Source organism: Sceloporus occidentalis, unplaced genomic scaffold (genome assembly GCF_023333645.1).
Source record: "Sceloporus occidentalis isolate IW3139 unplaced genomic scaffold, rSceOcc1.0.p SCAF_5, whole genome shotgun sequence".
NCBI classification, from domain to species: domain Eukaryota; kingdom Metazoa; phylum Chordata; class Lepidosauria; order Squamata; family Phrynosomatidae; genus Sceloporus; species Sceloporus occidentalis.
The window spans coordinates 171233402-171254958 of NW_028316985.1; the positions used below are offsets into that span (position 1 = coordinate 171233402).

Consider the following 21557-nt stretch of genomic DNA (forward strand, 5'->3'; position numbering starts at 1 on the left):
AAGTGGACTGACTTTCTAGCATATACACATAGGATTGATCTTACAAAACATGAACCATAGGGAGAATATGACCAAAAAAAAAAAATTGTAAACCGAATTTACACTATAAACAGTAGTTGCAGGTATTCTCACAGCTGTCAGGCGAGAAAAACATGAACGCTGAGTTCTGGTCTGGAGTATGTTTAAAGAAAAAGTTCAGCCCAATCCAATGGATGTTTACTCCAAAGAAAGAACCACTTTATTCAGCAGGAATTCTTTCAAGGCATCAGTTTTAGGGTTTGAGTAATCTGAATATTATTCAGAATTGTGAAAATTTTCCTTGGACATGCATTGCTATAATAACTTGGCATTCAAATTACTCTTTAAAAAAATCTAGCTTTGGAGTGTGCTACATCTTGCAAATTTATTAACTTCAGGACTGAATAGCACCAATCATATGAAAAGGTGAGCTAGACTGAAATGCAAACTCAGCCTAGCAGGGGCCACTGCTGTTGGAAGACGGCTCCAGAAGTGTTGCTTTTTTCTGTTTCTAGAGTGCATTAGGGAAGGAGATCTGGAAAAGGAAACCCGCATCTCTGTGCAGATTGATCCTTCAGAACTCGGGTAAAAATACCACAAATATTTACACAAAGCTTAATGTATTGCACATTGTCCACCTTAACTAAACTACTTGTTTAAATAGCCTAAGAAAGACCTCATATGCAACTGCATTGTGATTTCAAATTCTTTTGTAACATGAATTCAAATTCCTTTAAGGCTGGTATTCTGTATGCCATTGCACTGATCAGAATTGTATGCTGTTATTCAACATGGCAATACAGAGCCACTCTTTGAAGCATTCAGTCTTCCATGACTTTAGTTAATCAAGAGGGAATGCAGTTTTAGATGTTTATACTATTCTTACTTTTGGTAGCTCTGATATATCACATTCCATTCACATGCTTTAACAAAGCAAGTGCTTATGGTTATTGAAAATGCTCTGAAAACTAATCCTTCATCTTGGCCTGCAGTGTTGACACAGCATCTTTCTGCAGAACTTCCATCAACCACAGAACAATGCCATGGCATATGGTGCTATGCTTGAGAAATCAGTCAGTACACTTCACTTTGGACACCCATTCCCTAGGAAAAAGAAGCCTAAGACTCACCCCAGTAAACTGGTTTTCCTTATGCATTCCCTTGATGTTGATGAATTTTAACAAGATTCTGCTTTAAAAGATTTTGGGTTACCCTGCATTATATGGGGACTGTGGCAGCCCAAGAAAATGTTAAGCAAGAGAATACAATAGAGTGGGAGGTTTGAACACAAGGGAGTGGTTTCTGAAAGGGAGGAATTCCTTCTATCCTCATGTTAAACACTGAGATGAGGCTTGGCATCTTGAAATGAATCATACAAAACATATTGGTTACAGTTTGGGAGATACTAGACAATGTTCCCTGACTAATGGTCATACTAGTTAAGACTGATGGAACCTAGAGTTCACCAGCATTTGAAGGACGGAAGATTCCCTACTCCTATATAATGTTATGAGATATGTGTGATTAGCCAAAGCAAAAGTTACTTTACTACGATCTCCATACAACTCCCAGAATCTCCATGCTAGGATATCCTGTGAACATGCTGACTAAGAGATTCTCAAGCTTGCCATCCAAAAAAAATAGCTTATTGAAATTGTAATCTTAATAGAGCAAAAAGATAATGGGTAGTTAGCTTTCTTCAGTAAGCCCAATCATAATATATGAAGGCAACACAACTAAGAACACCAGAACCTTAGGATAAACAACATGGGTCAGCTTATATTACTGTTGCATTCATCCTTGATGTTGGTGATATTGATAGTGGGAAGCAAGTTTACTAATAATCCATTCCATGTGATAGTTCAGAGGCATCACTCAATGAAAGGTTCTGATGATAAACATGTGGAGAAGGCCATTGCTTTGATGTAAGCCAAGAAGCAACTGGTGGGAGGTGGGAAACACAGATGGATGCACTTGGGTCTGATTTAGCAGGGCTTTACTTATATGTTCTTCTGAGTTTCCTCATCTTCTGTGCAAACATGGAAAGGGCAAGCAAGTTTTGCTTCAACAGTAAGTTTGCTTACTCCATGAGTAAGCAAACTGTAAAACCAAATCAAAAAAGACCATGGACAGAATATCCCAAAGATTACTTGTAGTCTTTTAAATTTTGTACCCATTTTGGAGTTCTTATCTAATCCTCTAACCATTCCTCACATCTACTTTCACAGTCACATTATTTAAAAGGAACAAAGTTATTTGAGATCATCTTTAAAAATCTTATATAAGTGAACGTTTGATGGTAGGAATTAAAAAAGCCACATCGGGCCTCTTTTGGGCATTCCATCAAGATATTCCCACCCATTTCTTTTGAAACCAATGCATCTTTGCACTGACTTCACTAATTTGGGGACTTCACACTCAGGTGAATGCCACAAGACATTTAAATTACTCATTTAAGTTAACATGCGAACCATTCCCCTCCCTCCCCTCTCCCAATCCACATTTGACATGGAAAGTTCAGATTTCATAGACGACAATAATAAACTTTTAAGGGGAAAAAAATCTTCTAGGTAGCAGCTGATGAGAATTCAAGTCAGTTAGAAAAGAACATGGTGGTATCTTAAACCAACCACCAAGCTCTGTCTGCAATAAATGATGTGCTGACTCCATTTACCCATCTTGCTGGCCCAAAGTCTGGAGCTCAGATGTGTGAAGATTGTGGTGAAGAAAAACATTTTTCCGACTGTACATGTGTAATGAGATGGGTCCTCTCGGAGGCTGTCCCAACCTCCCAATGAAAGTAGAATGTGGCCGAGGAGCAAGGCTTTGGTCTTTCAGAGCCCCAGAAAAAGTGGGGATGTTCTCAGCCTTAGCTGTCAACTTGGGCGTACTTTTTGATTCCCCTGATACACCATTCTGGCTGACCTCTGAAGTGAGGGATTCATAAGTGTCTCTTGTGTGCTTGATGACTTCCACTCTTTCTTTTTCTGTCAGGAGGTTGCTGAGGTACACACTTGACAACTGGCAGCTTTTGCTTTCATGGGAGGATGCTTGATTACCTGATGTATATCTAAAATGGTCCTCGGTGAGTGTATGTACTGACTTTCGGTCCTTTGTGTTGAGAATTTGGCTCGCCATTTTGTTTAGAAATGTAGCCTAGAGCAAAGAAAAAAGAAAAGGGAGATGTTGGGATATTAGAAACAGAATTTATCAACAACAAGGCAATTTGGAGCATGCAAAATGTTTCCAGTAACTGTCTGGAGCTTTACAACAGGCTAGACATGTTCACCAATAGTTGATTACAACACTGACAAATATCAGATACACTGACATAAATCCCTAGGCGTGTTAAGCAAAGGCTCTCCCTGTTGTTTTCAGAGAAAAGCAAAACATTTGGAAGCACAAGTTTACTTACAATAACCCAACATGAGACTTGTTTGTTTGTTTATTCAGGAAGGATGAAAATACCCAAGTGGAACTGAAAACATATGCTTTGAGACAATATTAGAACCCAGCTATGAAGTATTGTTGTTATGTTTTACACGTGTGGACATTTAAAGGACAATTGTCTGAGAACCCAGTGATTCGAATACAAAATGAAGACCAGTCATTCTCAAAAGGACAGCAAGCACCCAGGAATAATCACACTTAGCTTTTTCAGTTCTTATTAATGCAGCATTTTCTAAGTCAGTGGTCAACAAACTGATACCCTCAGGATGATTTGGACTATAAATCCTATCCTTGTTGAACATTGACCATACTGTCTGAACATTATGGATGTTGTGGTCCAGAACATCTGGATAGCCTTAGATTGCCTACCCCTGATCTTATTGATGGTCAGTAGTGTCAGCTGTTTATGGACAGAAGAATCTCAGTCCATGTCCCCTACTCTTCTACCATGCCATTGGTGTTTGAAAAACTCAGAGGGCTTCTTTTCATTTTCCACAAGAGCATCTTAGCTGCAGGTTTCTCAATGTTACTCTGGTAACTTCTATAACAAGTTATTACACATTCAGTTTATATCACTGTTGCACTCATCCTGGGTACTGGTGACAATGAGGTGGGAAATAGTTTACAAATAACCCAATCCATGTGTTAGTTCTAGAGACATAGCTCAATGCCAGACAATATACTTTGCATGTAGAAGGTCTTGTGCTCTGGATCAGGTAGTAAGTAATGTGAAAGCCCTCTCTCTGCCTTAGACCTAGGAGAGCTGTTGTGTTAGTCATACCAGGTATTTTTCAAAGAGATAGCCTTGTTGGGTTTTTCTTGTTAAAAGAAGGGAAGAGAGAGGTGAAGTGCAACTTGTGATATTTTTAAGAGCTGGGTATGAGCTTTTGTGCATTGCAATCCAGTTCAAATGCATCAGACTAACCTCATGCTATGAAGCAGAAGGCTTTCACTGCCAGTGGGATTTCCAGGCTATGTGGCCATGTTCTGGAAGACTTTATTCCTGATGTTTCACCTGCATCTGTGGCTGGCATCTTCAGAGGGTGGTGGCATGGAAGTATGTGGTGTATATATACTTGTGTGACCCTTTGTTGGGAGGAAATGATTTACATGTTAATGTCTGTGTTGATCTGTTGTTGAATGGCAAGATATCAGGGTGGGAAAATATGTGGGAGGATATGTGTGTCTATTTAGTTAGCAATCCATTGTCTTCAAGGAAACCCCATGATCCTGGGGATTGTAACAGAACATGTCATAAACCAACATGGGCACTATTTGAAAACACTGAAGTTCTGGACCATGACAGAATGCACAGGGAGGCCACTGAAATACACAGACATCTGGACAACTTCAATAGGAAAGAAGAAACACTGGAAGTAAACAAAGTTTGGCAACCAGTCCTGAAGAACACAAAATTAAGACTCAATACATGCAAATGAGCACCACCCAGGATGAGGGGGGTTTCCTTGCAGACAATGGATTGCTAACTAAATCGACACACATATCCTCCCACATATCTTCCCAACCTGAGGCCTTGCCATTCAACAACAGACCAACACAGAGATTAATATGTAAATAATTTCCTCCCAACCAAGGATGATACAAGTATATATACACCACATACTTCCATGCCACCACCCTCTGAAGATGCCCCCCACAGATGCAATTGAAATGTCAGGAATAAATTCTTCCAGGATGCAGCCACATAGCCCAGAAAACCCACAGAAAACTATAACCTTGTGCTATTTTTTTCTTCAACCTGCTACAAGATTCCTTTTCAGATAAGATAATATACTAGGTTAGATAACAAATACTCTGACCTAATCTAAGGCAACCTTTTATGCATTTGGATTCCACAGTGCTCCAGTAATGTCAATAGCAGTAAGCTTGCATATGGGCCACTTATTTCATATGTTGATGCTGCTCTTTCTATGATGATGGTGACATTCATGAGGAAAGGACTCAAATCAACCATATGTCCTTCATGATCACATTGTATACTTAGTTTCAACATAGAGTTTCGATATCTCAGGGTCTGTTTCTGATTAAAAGCTGGATTTTCTTCTCCAGTTCTCATGGTCAGATGGAAGAATCTCAGGATAAGAGCCCTACCCTGAAAAGTTTGTGCATTATTTTCTTTCTTTCTTAGACTTGGAGGCTGAGCAGACCGCCCCTGCCTCCATCTTCACCAGACTGAGGCTGCAGCAACCGCACACCATGGCCCCAATCTGACCTTTCCGTGGTGCAAAAAGGAGCCACAAACAGTGGCTCCTCTTTGTGCCCTGGAAAGAGTGCTGTAGCCATCAGTGCCACAGCTTTATAGTGCTCTTTTGGTGCTGCATCATCTAAACGCAGCGCCAGAGGAACACCATGATGCCATATGGATGCCACACTCTGACTCCACCCCCAGGCCAGCCTTAATGGCTAATCTGCACAGCCTTTTGGTGTTTTTAATTGAATGGTATATTCTCTGCAACTGTGATCAATGCTTAAGATACCATACTTAATGACATCATCAGAGGCTGTCCCTTGTAACATTATCATTGGGATACCACCAGGCCCAACCCAGTGACATCACAAAGGATCATTCCTAGATCTTAGGTACTGGCCAACAAATCTTAAATCTTGGGAAAGTCCCAACCTGGAAAACTATCCCACAATGAGACAACAGAGGTGAGCTTTCTTTGACATCCAGATGATTTAGATTACCAGTCCTCCAATCCCTTACAATTAACTGGCGCTTTTGGGAGTTTGAATCTAAAACTTCTAGAAGGCAAAAAGTTCCATACCTTTGGTATGGAGGAAGTCAATTATCATCATGCTTGTAACACAACAATGGTCTAAATCTGAGAATAGAGTACCACCGATATGTTCATCAGAGAAGCAGCTCACATGCATATAAAGCTGACCCATATTAAATGGCACAGAAATTTCAGAATTTAATCTCCCTGCCTTTTATATGTCCCCAAAGAAATTATATGCCCCAGAAGGAAGCACATTAAAAAGCCTTCTCTCTACAAAGGGGAATTCAGAAGCTGAATAAAAAAAAATAATAATAAGTGAACTTTCCCTTCTGTTGTAAAGACACATCATAATGCACAATGTCAGATTCACACACACACAAATCCCAAATCTATTCATGTTAATCTTGTAAAATATGCATACTTGTAAGACTGAAAGATAGAAAAAGTAACACAGAGAGAAAAAAACATAGAAACTTCACTCCCAGATGCCAACCATACAAAATTTGAAGGGAGTTCTTTAAAAGGTACACCTTTTAGCAAACACTGCAATTAACACATTTTTATGTTTCCTTCTTCATTTAGTATCTAGAGAAATGTTAGTTTTAAGTTCCAGTTTGTGTGTGAGAATCATATGTAACAGCAGTCCCTTGTACTTAGTTTTTGCTAATGGTATATAATTAATTTTACTGAATGCCCTCATTCACACCTATATGTGAAATTCACTTGCTGAATTTCCCAGTTCTGATATTATCAATATTTTGCATTTTATTTTAGCAATGGAGTAAAATTGCATGGAATCAGCTAGTTAGTTTCACTGAAGTTGCCAGACTGAAATTAGGTTTGCACATCATATTATATATATAGGCCACATAAAAGGGATTCTTTCTTGGCAATTACTCCAGAGCCCCAACCATATTAATCCAACAATGAATAGTGATAATACCCCAGAATGTAAACAGTCTGTTTATGACTGATCAACCATCTGTACTTCTACAACAAATGTAACAGTGTTCTGTAGTCTTTGGTTCAAAACACGCTGTAGAAATAATCCAGTTTGAGACAGTTTTAACTGGTCTGGCTCAGTACTAGGGAATCCTGGGAATTGTAGTTTATTGTGGCACCAAAGCTCTCTGACAGAGAAGGCTAAGTGTCTCACAATGCTACAGTTCCAGAGCTTCCTAGCACTGAACCAGAGCTGTAAAAGCAGTTTCAAACTGAATAAAAATGTTTCAGTAATATAATCAAAGTTTATTTTTCTTGCAAATTTTGATTCAATGGGCCAGGGCTCCTGAATCTGTAAAGCAACACTTGACACATATTGGATATATGACAATTTCTAACAAACCAGAGTGCTTGATCTACAGTTATTGCCACTATGCAGAATATACACAGAACTACACAAGCATTTCAAAATAAGCCTGAAATGTTAATTTCATGCTTTGATCATGAATCTTACTTAAGAGTTTCACTTGTTCCAAAGTAATATCCACTGAATTAACCAGATGAATAGCTTTCATATCTTTAACTTCTCCATACAAGTCTATTGTGACATCAGTGTGACATTTTTCACAGAATCGCCTGAGTTTTTTTCCCCAATCTAGTTTTCATGCCATTTTGTATTCTTACAGAAGCCAACATTTCTAATCTAAAACTTTACAGCTTTATATGTTTTATATTTGGCATACAGAACTGAAAGAAATACTGAAATTTTAAAACTTCTGGTGTGAAAGGTTTCTATATAAATTAATTCACAATGAAGTATTCAGTAATGAGATGTCAGGCCAATTTATCCTTATTCTAAGCTACTGCATCCATGTTCTACTTTGGCCGAATCCTCACTAGTTTGTTGGGTTTTTTTAAAAAACATATAATAATAATGCTGAGCATCCAGTGACCCAATTTTATTATCTTGTTCATCATTAAATGGGGAGGGGGGGGGGAAATAACTGACATATTTTCTTTCCTCTTTTGTTCTCCAGACTTTCATTCATACTCTATAATGTTAATTTCACCTTAAACTAATGCCAAAACACATGTGTGTGTTACAGGGTATTGGGTCCCAAGGTGTTCCAGTCACAGAACAAATAAAAAGTGGTGCACCCACCCATCCATGCATTACTTTTCTCTTTATTGGTCATGATGGTGTCCCTTAAGAGAACTGTAGAAAGTGTTTCTTAAGCAAATATGGATCAGACCTCATAGTTTTGTGACAGTAGGCCTTAGCCATTCTGGTCTCAAGATGCATGTTATACTTTGCTGTGACTCAAGCATATTAGGAAATTATTGTGGCCACGCAAGATTTAGCTAAACTGAGTTTTCTGTTGAGATACCAACATTTTGGCCTAAATGCTATTATTAATTATTAGTAAGCAGAGCCATAGAATCAGTTGGATTTATCTTCATCTTGCTTCACCATTCAACAATTAATTTAATGAATCAACTCTAATTAGGGCTAATGAACAGGGTTCCAGCCTAATTTGTCTTTTCCCCCCCCATCAGCCGGACCCCAGAGATTTTGCTCCCCATCTTCTCTCCTTAGCTGTGATGGCCACAAAATTGCACCTCAAGCCAAATTCTGGAGGCTTGGGGGATTACTTTACTAGCACAGAACACCCAAGTAGTTGTGAATCAAAATAGTACCTATATGCTGTAACCTTATTCACAGACTGCTAAATTATTGTCTCTTCCTCATTTGTTTTATCTGTACCTTGTTTTCCAGATCAAGAAACTAGCAAAGGTCACTAACATGGGGGACTAAAGAGAAAAAACATGTCTCCATTTCCTAGGAGATGACTGATGCATATTCCTTTCCCACCAGCACCAGCCAAAGAAATCTTTGCTGCCTGAGGCAAGAAGATAGTGTTTCATCCCTGTACAAATTCATGTTGTAAAAGCAGAACAGACTGCCAACTGAATCATTTCAACTAGTGACTGGACATTAACTTCCAAAATACCAGCAGAATAGGCCTAAAGGGCAAAGAACAGGACATGTGGCAAATATACCTCTATCAATTCCAATTCTTGTAATATCTCCTCAGTGATGGCTGGTGGCTTCCATGTCAGTGGGGTGGTGCATACATTGTACATTTTAGTCCGAATTTAAAAGGAACTATCCAACATGCACCCAAAATAAGTTTAGTACCTTGAATGGCTCCTTCCAAGTTCAGACTAATAGCTAGAATGGAGTCATCACTCTATTGACATTGGAGACATGGGCCACTACTGCCACTAAGGCAGCTACCTTCCTCTAATTGGAACATTTTGGTAACAGCCTCCATAATCTAGTGTTTCATTTCGCCCCAGCTCCCCATGGGTCATACCCTCCCTCACATACAGCAAGCTCAAACCTCTTCATTTTCTTCTTTAGTCCTTCTCAAAATGGCTATCAGATTTCATGTCAGATCACTTCCTGATGCCATTTTGAGAGGCAATACAGAATAAACAAATATTTGGGGATAGTAGAGGGTCTGGGGCATTTGGGTGTGATTGGGTACTTTTGTGTGTTTTCACAGGTTTGGGGGTCTTTATGCATAGTCTTGGGAAGGAGTCTTAAAATGACTGAATATTTTTATCATTTCTATAAAAAAGACAGAAAAGAAATAAATAAAAAAGAAATAGGGTTGTTTTGACTACTGGCAATTGCCACTTCCCCAAGGAAATATTATACACATGTATATTTTGGAGGTGGTGATTCAGCATTCTTCCTTCTGAGACATGAAGCTGCCCAGGAGAAATAACCAGGTGGTTACTAAGAATAGAGGAAGTGAACAGTCAGATCACTTAGAGTCCCTTCAGGGACGTAGCCAGGATTTTGGGAAGGGGGGTTCCAGACTAAGTTCCACCATTACAATGGGGCTTGGGCGCGGCAGTGTGGCAGCATGCACCATTCGTTGTATCTAACGGAAGGGGGGCTCTGGACCCCACAACCCCCCCCCTTGGCTACATCCCTGGTCCCTTCCCTTGTCCTCATTTTCCAGAGACCCAGTTCCATCCCTTCCCCTAGCAGGTTTTTATTTGCCTTCCTTTCTATACTATGAGAACTGAGGACAGTCAGTTCAACTCATGAATGCACAGCTAACAGATGTCTGCAGTCCACAGCTTCCATTTTGCCACCACCCCATAGGGAGATGCAACAGAATGATCTTCATTACTTGTGCCATGATGTCCAGGGATAGGGTGGGTCATTGTAAGTTAAATGAGTGCCACTCTTATCTTCTGCCTCTTTGGATCTGAGTGTAGTGTATTCCTCTGTAATGGCCAATACAGCATAGCTTTGTTTGGTCAACTTAAGTCTGGATAGGGATATTTACTCCTCAAATGTTTCAGTTGGGGAGGCACTTTTGCTGGTCCTGCACCGATGTGTGAAGAGAATTGTAGCGCAATTGGCAGGAAAGTTCCTTTTAAATAGTCAGCCATTGGACCAGGTGAGGAAGGATAAAGTTTCCCCAGAAGCTATGTTTTTTGTACCTGGCCTAGGCCATATTTCATTTTGATAGCTTGAGGAGGAATATGGCCTGGGGCAAACATCTTCTTTTGACAGGATGGTTGACTATGCTCAAGCTCTTTGTATGTAGTTTGCCATTGTGGCTATGGATAGCTTACACACAACATGCTGAATTGGTCTGTGGGACCCCTGCCCCACTAAGATGCATCCTGTTTTGGAAACATGTATGTCAATGTTCTTGATTGAAGAACATGTAAAGTGCCTCTCAATGTCCAGTACTTGTGCCCTGTGGGAGTGTGTGTGCATTTCCCAGTTGGCTGATTTTAGTGGCAAAGTCGAAGAAGAGAGAAGGAAGTCATTGGTGCCTAAATCAAACTACATTAAAAAGTCCAATTTTTTGGTTTAGCTTGAGAAGTTATTTTGAAATGGAAGTGACAGCTGCCTATAGAAATCAATGGTGAAATAGAACACTGTTTAACTCTGGTGTTGTACAAATTACACTTGACTTCCAATTAGATTTCAAGCCTAACTTGAGGTACTATTTCTTACCTAAAATGCTAAACCTCTTGCAGCCAGGATATCTGAAAGATTACAGACCAACATTACAGCCTGCCTGAATTTTGTGTTTTTCTTCAGATATATACTAGAAAATTTCCAGATCTTCTAACATATGTTTCACCATCAAATGAATTTAGATTGTTTGGTGGATACAGGAAAGAGGGTTATTTTTGTTGCTTGAACATGGAACTCATTCCCAGTGAAGATTAGATTGCTTATACTTTTGTCTTGCTTTAGCTGTTCACTGATATTCTTATTACTCTATGGGTGCATCTACATAGACCAAATAAAACAATTACACCTAGCTTTCACACTGAGTTCTTCAAATAATGTTCAAATGATGCTGAATATGGGCCTTTTAATAGCTTCAGATCTTAAATGGGGGGGGGGGAGTGGGGATTTCTACAAATTTTGAGTGGAAATGATGAATATTTATGCATGTGTATGTGGGCTGTATTTGACAGCAACATCAGTGTGAGGCTGGGGAAGGGGAGGTCAAAACTACATACATTCATATGCATGGGGGAAGGAGGAAATAAAACTCAGAGTGGCCATGGCTGTGTGGCCATGCATGCTATGATTTATCAGACTGGGGTGTGTTTGAAAGATCTAGGTGAACAATTCTCCTGAATTCACTATAGTGTGTGTAGACAAGCCCGTGTTGGCTGCAGATCAGAGTAACCTGAAGGTAAACTGGATTTTCCTGACAGTGTAAACATGCCCTATATGGATTTTGAGAGATTTTCAAGTTGCTCTCTGGTTTGATTATAAGACACTTCCATTTTGCTTTTAACTAAATGTTGAATGAATATTGTTGTGGTGTTGTTTTACATTGTGTGTTGCCTTGAGGGCCCTTTTAGACAGAAAAGCAATCCATAAATACTTTAAATAGGAAATATATAGAAACATGTCCAAAGGGTCTCTCCTGGTGCAGGAAAAGTAGCTCAGACTCAAAACACATGTTTGGCATGCAGAAGAGTCCAGGTTCTATCCTTGGAATCTCTAAACAGGGCTGGAAAAAAAACTATCAGAAACTCTGGAGAACCACTGCCCATTAGTATAGACAATACTATGACTTCTTTTCTTCTGAAGTAATAAAAGGCACTTCACTTTGTTCCACTAAATCTTGGTGTAATCCTGACTATTGTTAGGGAGTAGATATTTTGAAACTTTAAGGAATGTGTTTTTTAAAAAGCAGATTAAGATGTCCAGTAAATGGCTCTCAGTTTGGGGAAGGAGTCCATGAATCTTCCCATAAAAAAACTAAATGTAAAGTGTGGCTGAAATATGGTTCAGAAGCATGCATGCAAGCAAGCAAGCAAAGTCTCAGTATGAAGCCGATCAGCCTTAGGGCATAAATACCATATCAAACCCAGTATGATGGGAGCTAACTGTTTTTCCACTTTCTTCCATGATTCTGTACAATCCCATCAATCTCCCTTTGTGTATCTCTATCATACAGTGGACTTGTGCCTTACACCGGGGATCCGTTCCAGACCCCCCTGCCCCCCCCCCGGTAAGGCGAATTCCACCTATACTCGAGCTTCTTTGAAATGAATGGGGCTCATCCTCACAGCAGTGTGCCATTCAATTAATAGCAGTGTGGCTTCCCCATAAACTAGAAGCCGCATATGGCACAGCCGCGTATGGAGCGGGCACGCTGTATTGTTGACCATGTGCAGCACATAGGTCTAAGTTATTGGAGATTATTGCACACCCCTTATCCCATCATTTTTCTGATGGGATACACATGCATTTAACTTCAAAGACAGGTCTTACTACATTCTCCCATATGCAACCCAAATGCAATGCAGGTTTATCCCACAGCTTTTCAAGGATGGGATTTTCACGTCCTTGAAAAGCCGCAGAATAAGCCTGGGTTGCATACAAGCTGCATACAGGAAAATGCAGTAAGTCCTGTCTTTGAAGTTAAATGGGTGTGTATCTCATCAGGAAAATGATGGGATAAGGCACATGCAATAATTTCAACTGAGCAACACAAAGGAACATTCCTTTGACTCACTGGTTTCTCTCTAGTTAGGACTAACAAAGTGTATTCCAACAATATAAATAAAACATCAAACAATACGCCCAAAGTATAACATGTGAAGGCAAGGGGCAATGCTTCCTCTCTTACTATAGTCAACTCTAAGGCTGAAGCACAGTCCAGGAAGCAGCGTTAATACTACCCTTCATCAAAAGCATGGATGAAAAAGAAGGGTCATTTAGCAGCCAAAGTGCCACTTCAGAGAAGCGTGTTTGCACTTCTGTAGCCAAAATAAATATATCTCTGCATGAGGAGGTATCGGAACAATCCCTAAATTTTGCAAACTTACAAAAGAAAATCTTTGAGGGAAAACCAATCAAATCAGCCCAGTGAGAATTCAGCAATATTTGATGGGTAGAAACAGGTCAGTCATTTCATTGCATTATATCTTGTATTTTAAAAGAATACCTATTCCATTATATTCCGTCCTATTTAGGGAGAAATTTTCAGATTCTGGTACTAAGCCTGATAGGGTGAAAAAAGGGGCAACCACAATTCAACCTCAAAAATAATTCACTTCAATACACAGGCCAAATGTAAAAAAAGTCCTTTACATGGATAGTTGAATCTGTCTGTTTCTCCTTCTCCCACATTTGAATTGCATAATTTCAAGGTCTTCTCTCCATTATTTTTTAGATGTTTTGGAAAACGGGGCTGAAGTTTTAGGGGAAAGGAGTAATGGAGCCAGCAGGATATTGAACAGATGTGCCTACATTGTACTGTTAGGCAGCAAATCTCAAACATAAGTGAATCATAGAATTAGAAGGGGTGTGTTGATATGATTGCTTTTTTAGAAGGAGCAAAAGAACGTAACTACTTAACTCCTTTCTATCTTCATATGCCTTTAAACAGTTTTTTGTGGCCCTGTCAGTTTATGTAACTGCAAATCTAATTACCAACACCAGTTTAAATCAACTCCTTGGTATATCCCATCTGTCACTATGTCAACTGCTTAATTTCCACAGCACCTTGGTTTCATGCTTACCAACTCCACATGCTGCAAATGATCCGATACGCAATGCAATTTAGCTGGAGTAGGTAATTGTTCTTCATTTTAGTTTGTTAAGAACTGCTCTTCTTTATTGATTTCACGATGCACCTAAACCGTCACTGTACTTTTTACAACAATTTGAAACTGCTTCTATTGATCATATAACATTGCCTTCTGGCAATACCCTCCATGTTAGGAAAGCAAAGCTTTGTGCATCAAAATAATGCATGGTAGAAAAACTACATGTGCACTGGAAATGAGCCAAAAACTTGTAAATTCACCACTTGTAAACTCACCAAGCACAAAGTGGATTAGAGCAACAATGACAAAGCTCTACCATACTGCATGCTAGTTTTCCATCCATTCTTCAGCCACTGAAAATTGACCCAAACTATTGAAGATATCTCACAAAGCACACCCTAGCTTGTGATACTTGTGGAGACACCAAAAGGGGTAAAAAAGGACAAGGGTCCTTCAACTTCAATAATGGTGGGAAAGAGGTCAATTTTGCTGGCATAGCTCATCATGCAAGCTACTACTTGTTGATAATTCCATGTCTAAAAACAATTACTTAAGGTGCAGAAACCCTGTCACCTTTTCTATCTTGAAACCCTTAGAAATGTAATTGGCTCAATGAAGTGAGTCCTGGTTCTACAGCCTTTAACCTTCGATTTCTTTTTGTGTTTGTTTGTAAGAATCTTCCTCCTTTGAATATTAGAGCAGCTTGCATCTTAAATGGGGTCCATTGGCTTCATCTGGGAAAGGTGTAAAAAAATCACATAGAAGAACGAAAGAAAATGATAATGATAGCCCTGATAAAGCCCTGAGTCTCAGCTTCCTTAGAAATTCAGTGTTCTCAAAAAATTTACTGTAATGGGGTGAGTGCTACATTAAGGCAAGGAGTAAAACATTGTGATAATTCACACAAATTACCAAGAAATATGAGAGCCAGTGTAGTAATTCTAGTACTGAACTTGGGACACTGGGAAACTAGGGTCCAAATCCTCATTTGGCCATGAAAAGTGACTGGGTGACCATAAGAAAGTCACATGCTCTTTAGAGTGACTGTAAATAAGAAACAATTGAAGACACACTTCAACAATGAGGAAACACATAGGGACTAGAAAACTATTGTTTATTTCTAGGAAATAAACAGAGTAAACATAGCAATGAAAACTCCTGTGTTCCGTCACATTTAGATATAGATGAGCCCATAGACTAGCTGATTTGAATACTTTACAATCTTTTATGCAAACTTCAAATATCTGTTAGACACTCACCCAGACCATTTCTCTGTGGAATACCAAAAACACTTTGCAATTCAGCATTTGAAGTATCTGACATTTTAGTTCTGCCTTTGAAGCCAAGTACTTCAGTATTTGTAGTTCAGTATATTCAAAGCCCTGTAGTTCAGTACTGTGATTCACTTATAGTCTTCTAAACAGGAGCTGGTCATAGTGCCCATGGATTAAAGTACTGTACTCGTTTGTCAGAGTGCTCTTCCTTTGCTGTGAGCAACTTTGGTTCTAATGGAAAACATTAGAAGGGCCATTTAAGGTAAGAATTTTGTATTATAATTTTATACACAAGGAAAGAGGAATATCCAGTCTAAGGGTCAGGTGTGGCCTGTAATGGGGATTCCTTTTAAGTCTTCCATTTGCTGTTATCTCTGATGATAGATAACAAGATATAAGGTTGGGTCCACATGGGGCAGAATACTCCTGGGTAAGCATTACTTGGGGCCATCTATTGCAATGCCTGGTGGCTTTTCACATGCATGCCCTGCTATGCTACCTGCCACTTTCACCACCATAGAGAGATGCTCACTCTGAGGTCAGAGCAACTATGCAGACAATGCAACCACATGTGATTTACTGTTGAGTTACTGCTCATCTACTCCCACCTTTTGGTGTGGTTATTTCAAAACCATACCAAGAGCACAAAAAACATTCTTAAAACAAACAAACACACACACACATAAAAAGAGAAGATTGCTTGCAGCTGGGGTAACTCTTAAGAGGCCTCCAAATCTGGTCCTGTAGCAAATTTCAGTACAAATACCCAGTACTTTATAAGATCAATGCAAAATGCTGTGGAAGGGAATGCTGTGGATATAGCATATCTTGATTTCAGTAAGGCCTTTGACAAGGTTTCCCATGACATTCTTGCAAACAAGCTTGTAAAATGTGGGCTAGACAAAGTAACTGTTACATGAATTTGTAACTGGTTGACTGGCCAAACCCAAAGGGTGCTCAACAATGGCTCCTTTTCATCCTGGAGGGAAGTGACCAGTGGGGTCCCATAGGGCTCTGCCCTGGGCCCAGTGCTATTCAACATCTTTATCAATGACCTGGACGATGGAATTTGGAGCATACTTATCAAATTTGCAGATGACACCAAATTAGGAGGAATAGATAATACCCCAGAGGACAGGATCAAGATTCAAAATGATCTGAATAGACTAGAAAGCTGGGCCAAAGCTAACAAAATGAAATTCAACACGGAGAAATGTAAGGTACTGCACTTAGGGCAGAAAAATAAAATGCACAGATATAGGATGGGAGACACCTGGCTGAATGAGACTACATGTGAAAGGGATATAGGAGTCCAAGTAGACCACAAGTTGAACATGAGTAAAGAGTGCGATGCAGCAGCTAAAAAGGCCAATGCAATTTTAGGCTGCATCAATAGAAGTATAGTGTCTAGATCAAGAGAAGTAATAGTGCCACTGTATTCTGCTTTGGTCAGGCCCCACCTGGAATATTGTGTCCAGTTCTGGGCACCACAATTCAAAAAGGACATTGAGAAACTGGAGTGTGTCCAGAGAAGGGTGACTAAAATGGTGAAAGGTCTGGAAACCATGCCCTATGAGGAACGACTCAGGGAGCTGGGGATGTTTAGCCTGGAGAAGAGAAGGTTAAGAGGTGATATGATAGCCCTGTTTAAATATTTGAAAGGATGTCAAATTGAGGAGGGAGAAAGCTTGTTTTCTGCTGCTCCAGAGAACAGGACCCGGAACAATGGATGCAAGCTACAGGAAAAGAGATTCCACCTCAACATTAGGAAGAACTTCTTGACAGTAAGAGCTGTTCGACAGTGGAACACATTTCCTCAGAGTATAGTGGAGTCTCCTTCCTTGGAGGTCTTTAAGCAGAGGCTAGATGGCCATCTGTCGGGAATGCTTTGATTTGGATTTCCTGCATGGCAGGGGGTTGGACTGGATGGCCCATGCGGTCTCTTCCAACTCTATGATTCTATGATTCTATGAAAATGTTTTAATATATTTTCTTTTAAGAAATACCATGACTATTTGTATACTTACTAATGCACACAGTCTTCTTTTAGATACCTGGAGATACAGTCTTCTTTTAGATACATGGAGATGTTCCCTACTATTTTCACCATCTGAAGTAAATGAGAAAATTCTGTGGGATATTATTGCTGCTATTTGTCACTACATTTCAAATTAGCTTCCTGTACTTCCTTATATTGCAAATCCCAAAACTCATTCAGATCCCAGAGTTCTAAGAAAGATTAGAATTCATCCATGAATATTTTATGTCCTTTGCTAGTTCTTAAACTGCAAGTAAAGCAAGCAGCAATACAACTATATCTATCAGGAAGTTATTAGAATGTTTTTATAGCAACACACAGATTTACTGCTTTCTCCAGAAGTGGCATAATGTAATTCATCATTATGGAGCTTTGCCCCACCCTTTTGAACTGCTTAGTGGGCAGAAGGTTCCATCCCTGGCATCAGTAGATAGTAAATTACAAGTAGCAGTGCTGGGAAAGCATTCCTCTCTGAGCTGGAGTCAGCTGGGAATCCATTGTCCATCTCCAACAGTCTCCCAGTTCCAGAGATCCTGGATAGAATCCCCTCATAGTCCACTTAACTTGAGCCAGAGACAAACTAAAAGCCTTGTTTTGCTTTCATGCGTCCTCTCCCCAGAACCATCTTGAAGGTCTGCCCATCTCATTGGACAGTTGCTTTCTCATAATCTCTGTGATTCTGCCTCATTAAAATGTAGATGCACATCGTCACACATTTTAACCCTTTGTTTTCTTGAAAGAAGGCTCTGATTACTGGAAGGATTTTCATTTATCATGGAGGTATCAAAAGCCTGACTGAGCACGATGCATCTTCAAATGTTTGCTTCAAATTAACAGTATCAGGTGGACCTTTTTAGGCCTCCTTATTTGATTGCTTTAGTAGCACCTGTACATATTGAGTACAGTGCACTCATGCCATATGAGAGCACACCATATGTGGCTTCAAGCATATGCTGAAGCTGCATGGCAATCAAACAAATGGCATACACACCCATGGTGTGCACACCATGCTCCACTGCACCCATGCACCCCATTGTTTACAACAGGGCACAAGCATACACAGGATTTCCCTTACACAGGGGGGAGGGTCCAGAACAGATCCTCCACGTATGGGAAGGGACCACTGTATTATCTATCAAAAGTTAGTGCCTATTGATTTATAAGCAGTGTGAATTGTGGCAGCTTTAACTTTGGATGAATCAAGCCCTTTATTTTACCATTATACTTTATTAGCACACCAAGCAAATACTAGTATGTAACTGATCCAGATGATTACCTGAGGATGTTATTAACCTACTTTCAACTACAATATGCCAAAAATCAAATTACTGTTAATTGAGTCTTGGCTTGGAAAAACCCACATGCAATTGCAAAGGGGAGAGGCAACATGGGAGAACTGATTTTCATCAACGCTTGTGAAATCACTGTGAAATTGTGATGTTCCATATTATAAAAAAACATTTTCTCCCCCATTCCACTCCAAAGATACTTTTACAGACTAGCAGTCTTCACATAGTAGACTGGGAATGACTGATGGAAATTGATGATAAAGGAATCTTGGGAAATATCTGTTCATTTACTGCCATGTTAATCAGTGGAACTTTCACTCAATTCAAATGTACAGTTCTATAGCCATGAAGAGTTACAAGGAGGATGAGTTGTACACCAAATATAACAAATGGAAAACACAGTTTAATTATGTTTTAATTGATTCAGCTAAAACAAGCTAAAACCAGGATCTCATTTCTACACTATTCTGTTAGACTACATTGTTAGATTACACTGTCCGGTTTTCTTCCCCTTCTGACAGGAAGTAATGGGACATACAAGCTTTGTATCAAAGAGAGCATAAGACATTTAAATGCACAACTTGCTGTTAGGACATCTTCCACCAGTATGGAACCTCAACAATGAGCATAGAGCAAAGCTTTTATGAGCAGACTTAGAAGCCGAACACATTACTTTTCAGAGATGGAAATCCAAGACCGTACTGCACATAGAATGCTGGACAGAATACCTTATAGACCATACCATGAGGGAGAAAATAACAGGTCACATGAGATGCAAATAAAAGAAATTTAAGTATATATTCCACCCTCCTGAAATTGTTTGAAGGTTGATCTAAAACAACGAAGTGCCCAAAGCCTCTTCATCTACTGTCATCTGCCCCTACCTTGTCCACTCTCTATTCTATGTGCATGTACCTATTACATGGGTGTTTTGTCTGTTCACATATGTAAGGAAGTATGAATTAACTTATCTTGTAGAGTTCATTGTAGAAACAACAAGGTCTGTAATGTCATGGACTTGTATTTGGTAATGTGGTTTGAATGTGAAGTTGAAGGTTTTCATGGCCAGCATCCATAGTTTTTTGTGGGTTTTTCAGGCTATGTGGCCATATTCTAGAAGAGTTTATTCCTGAAGTTTCGCCAGCATCTGTGGCTGGCATCTCCAGAGAATGTTTGCCTGGAAAGGACTTGGCTATATATATTGTGTGACCTATATATAATGTGGTTTGATATTTGGTTATGGAACTGTTAGGAGGAGGGAGGGAATGGAATACTGTACTGAGTGTTGATGGATGGGATGTTTGATGAGATCTGCATAAGGCTTGTGAATGATAGTATGTGTATGGCAATTCAGATTTCAGCTTTGAGTAGGGAGTTGGTTAACCTGGAATGTGGATAAAAGATAGATATGGGTTTGAGTTAGATTGGATTGCAAGAAAGGAGTTTGATTTGTGTGATTGGTAAGGGTCTGAATCAGCTTAAGAGGAGTGAAGGATAGAGGGAGTGTGGTGTTTTAAATGCAATAAATAATCTTCTATGTTATGTTTAATTTCTGTAAATGAAGATATGTGTTGTTTGTTTGTTTTAAAATACAGTTTTGGTCTCTGGAAATGTTATCCCTCTGTGAGCTGTTTTGTAAGGTGTCTGTTTTGACAGGATCAAATATAGAGGATGTTATCCATTTTGGACAGAGGCTATATAAATCATCATAGATACCTTAGGAGCATGCAAACGGTCTCCAAAGTTGGTGTTACAGAAGGGGGATCAGGAAAAGACCTCACTCTTTATAATTACAGTTAGCACTGTGGAGTTCTTCACAGTTGGTGGGTAAAAGGGCAGAAAGCCCACATTTAGCCACAATGGTGAGTTACCTGGAAGAAATCATCACAGTGGTGGGATTGCTCAAATGTAAACCCCAAAGTTGGTGGGGGAAACACTCACATTTAGTGACAACAGCAGAAGGATAAAGGATGGAACACTCATATAGAAGCATAGAGTTGGAAGAGATCCTAAGGGCCATCAAGTCCAATCCCCTGATATGCAAGAACATACAAGCAAAGATTCCCCGACAGATGGCTATCAAGCCTCTGTTTAAAAACCTCCAAAGAAGGAGACTCTACCACACTCTGAGAGATATAAAGGATCAAATCCCCACATTTGGTGACAGCTGTGGGATTGCCTGAGGGGACATCTCCACAGGTAATATGCAAGGGCATGGGAGGGCAAAGTCAGAGAGATGTGGCTGGGTTTGGGCTGATGATTAATCTATTTCTGTTGTAATCAAAGAACAAGTTAAAACCTTTAATAATAATAATAATAAAAAACCAGGCCTAAGTATTTCTGTTTGGAAGCAAATCTCACCAATTCTGAGGCTTTCTCCAGCTAATCACAAATGCTTATGTATTGCAACCTTAAGCCACCTTAAGTTTTATTCCAATTTTAGCCACACCAAAACATGAACCACTGAATAACATAGCCTTTCTAGACAGAAGTAAAACCCGACCTGGAACAAATATTAACAAATATTTGAAATATATCATAGTACATATTTTGAATATTGGGGGGTGGGGTCAAGTTTGCATTCCACATGTGACGTTTTAGCTCAGATTCTTAGTGCTTTGACTTGTTGTCATCTGCCATGCCACTAGGAAAGGTCAGTAATAGAGCAAATACTTTGCAAGTT

The 21557-nt window shown here is 39.6% G+C and overlaps 1 protein-coding gene across 3 annotated transcripts in view; it reads right to left on the reverse strand.

Moving 5' to 3' along the window:
- Positions 1-2553: 2553 nt before the first annotated feature.
- The window catches only part of CCSER1 (coiled-coil serine rich protein 1), a 927042-nt gene continuing 908038 nt past the window's right edge, over positions 2554-21557 (reverse strand). For 2 of the 3 annotated variants that reach the window (XM_089527103.1, XM_089527102.1), the window contains one exon: positions 2554-3174. In XM_089527103.1, the coding sequence (XP_089383229.1) occupies positions 2689-3174 (486 nt within the window). In that variant the 3' untranslated portion in view covers positions 2554-2688. The remainder of the gene's footprint in view (positions 3175-21557) is intronic. The other variant, XM_089527104.1, reaches the window with a different exon arrangement.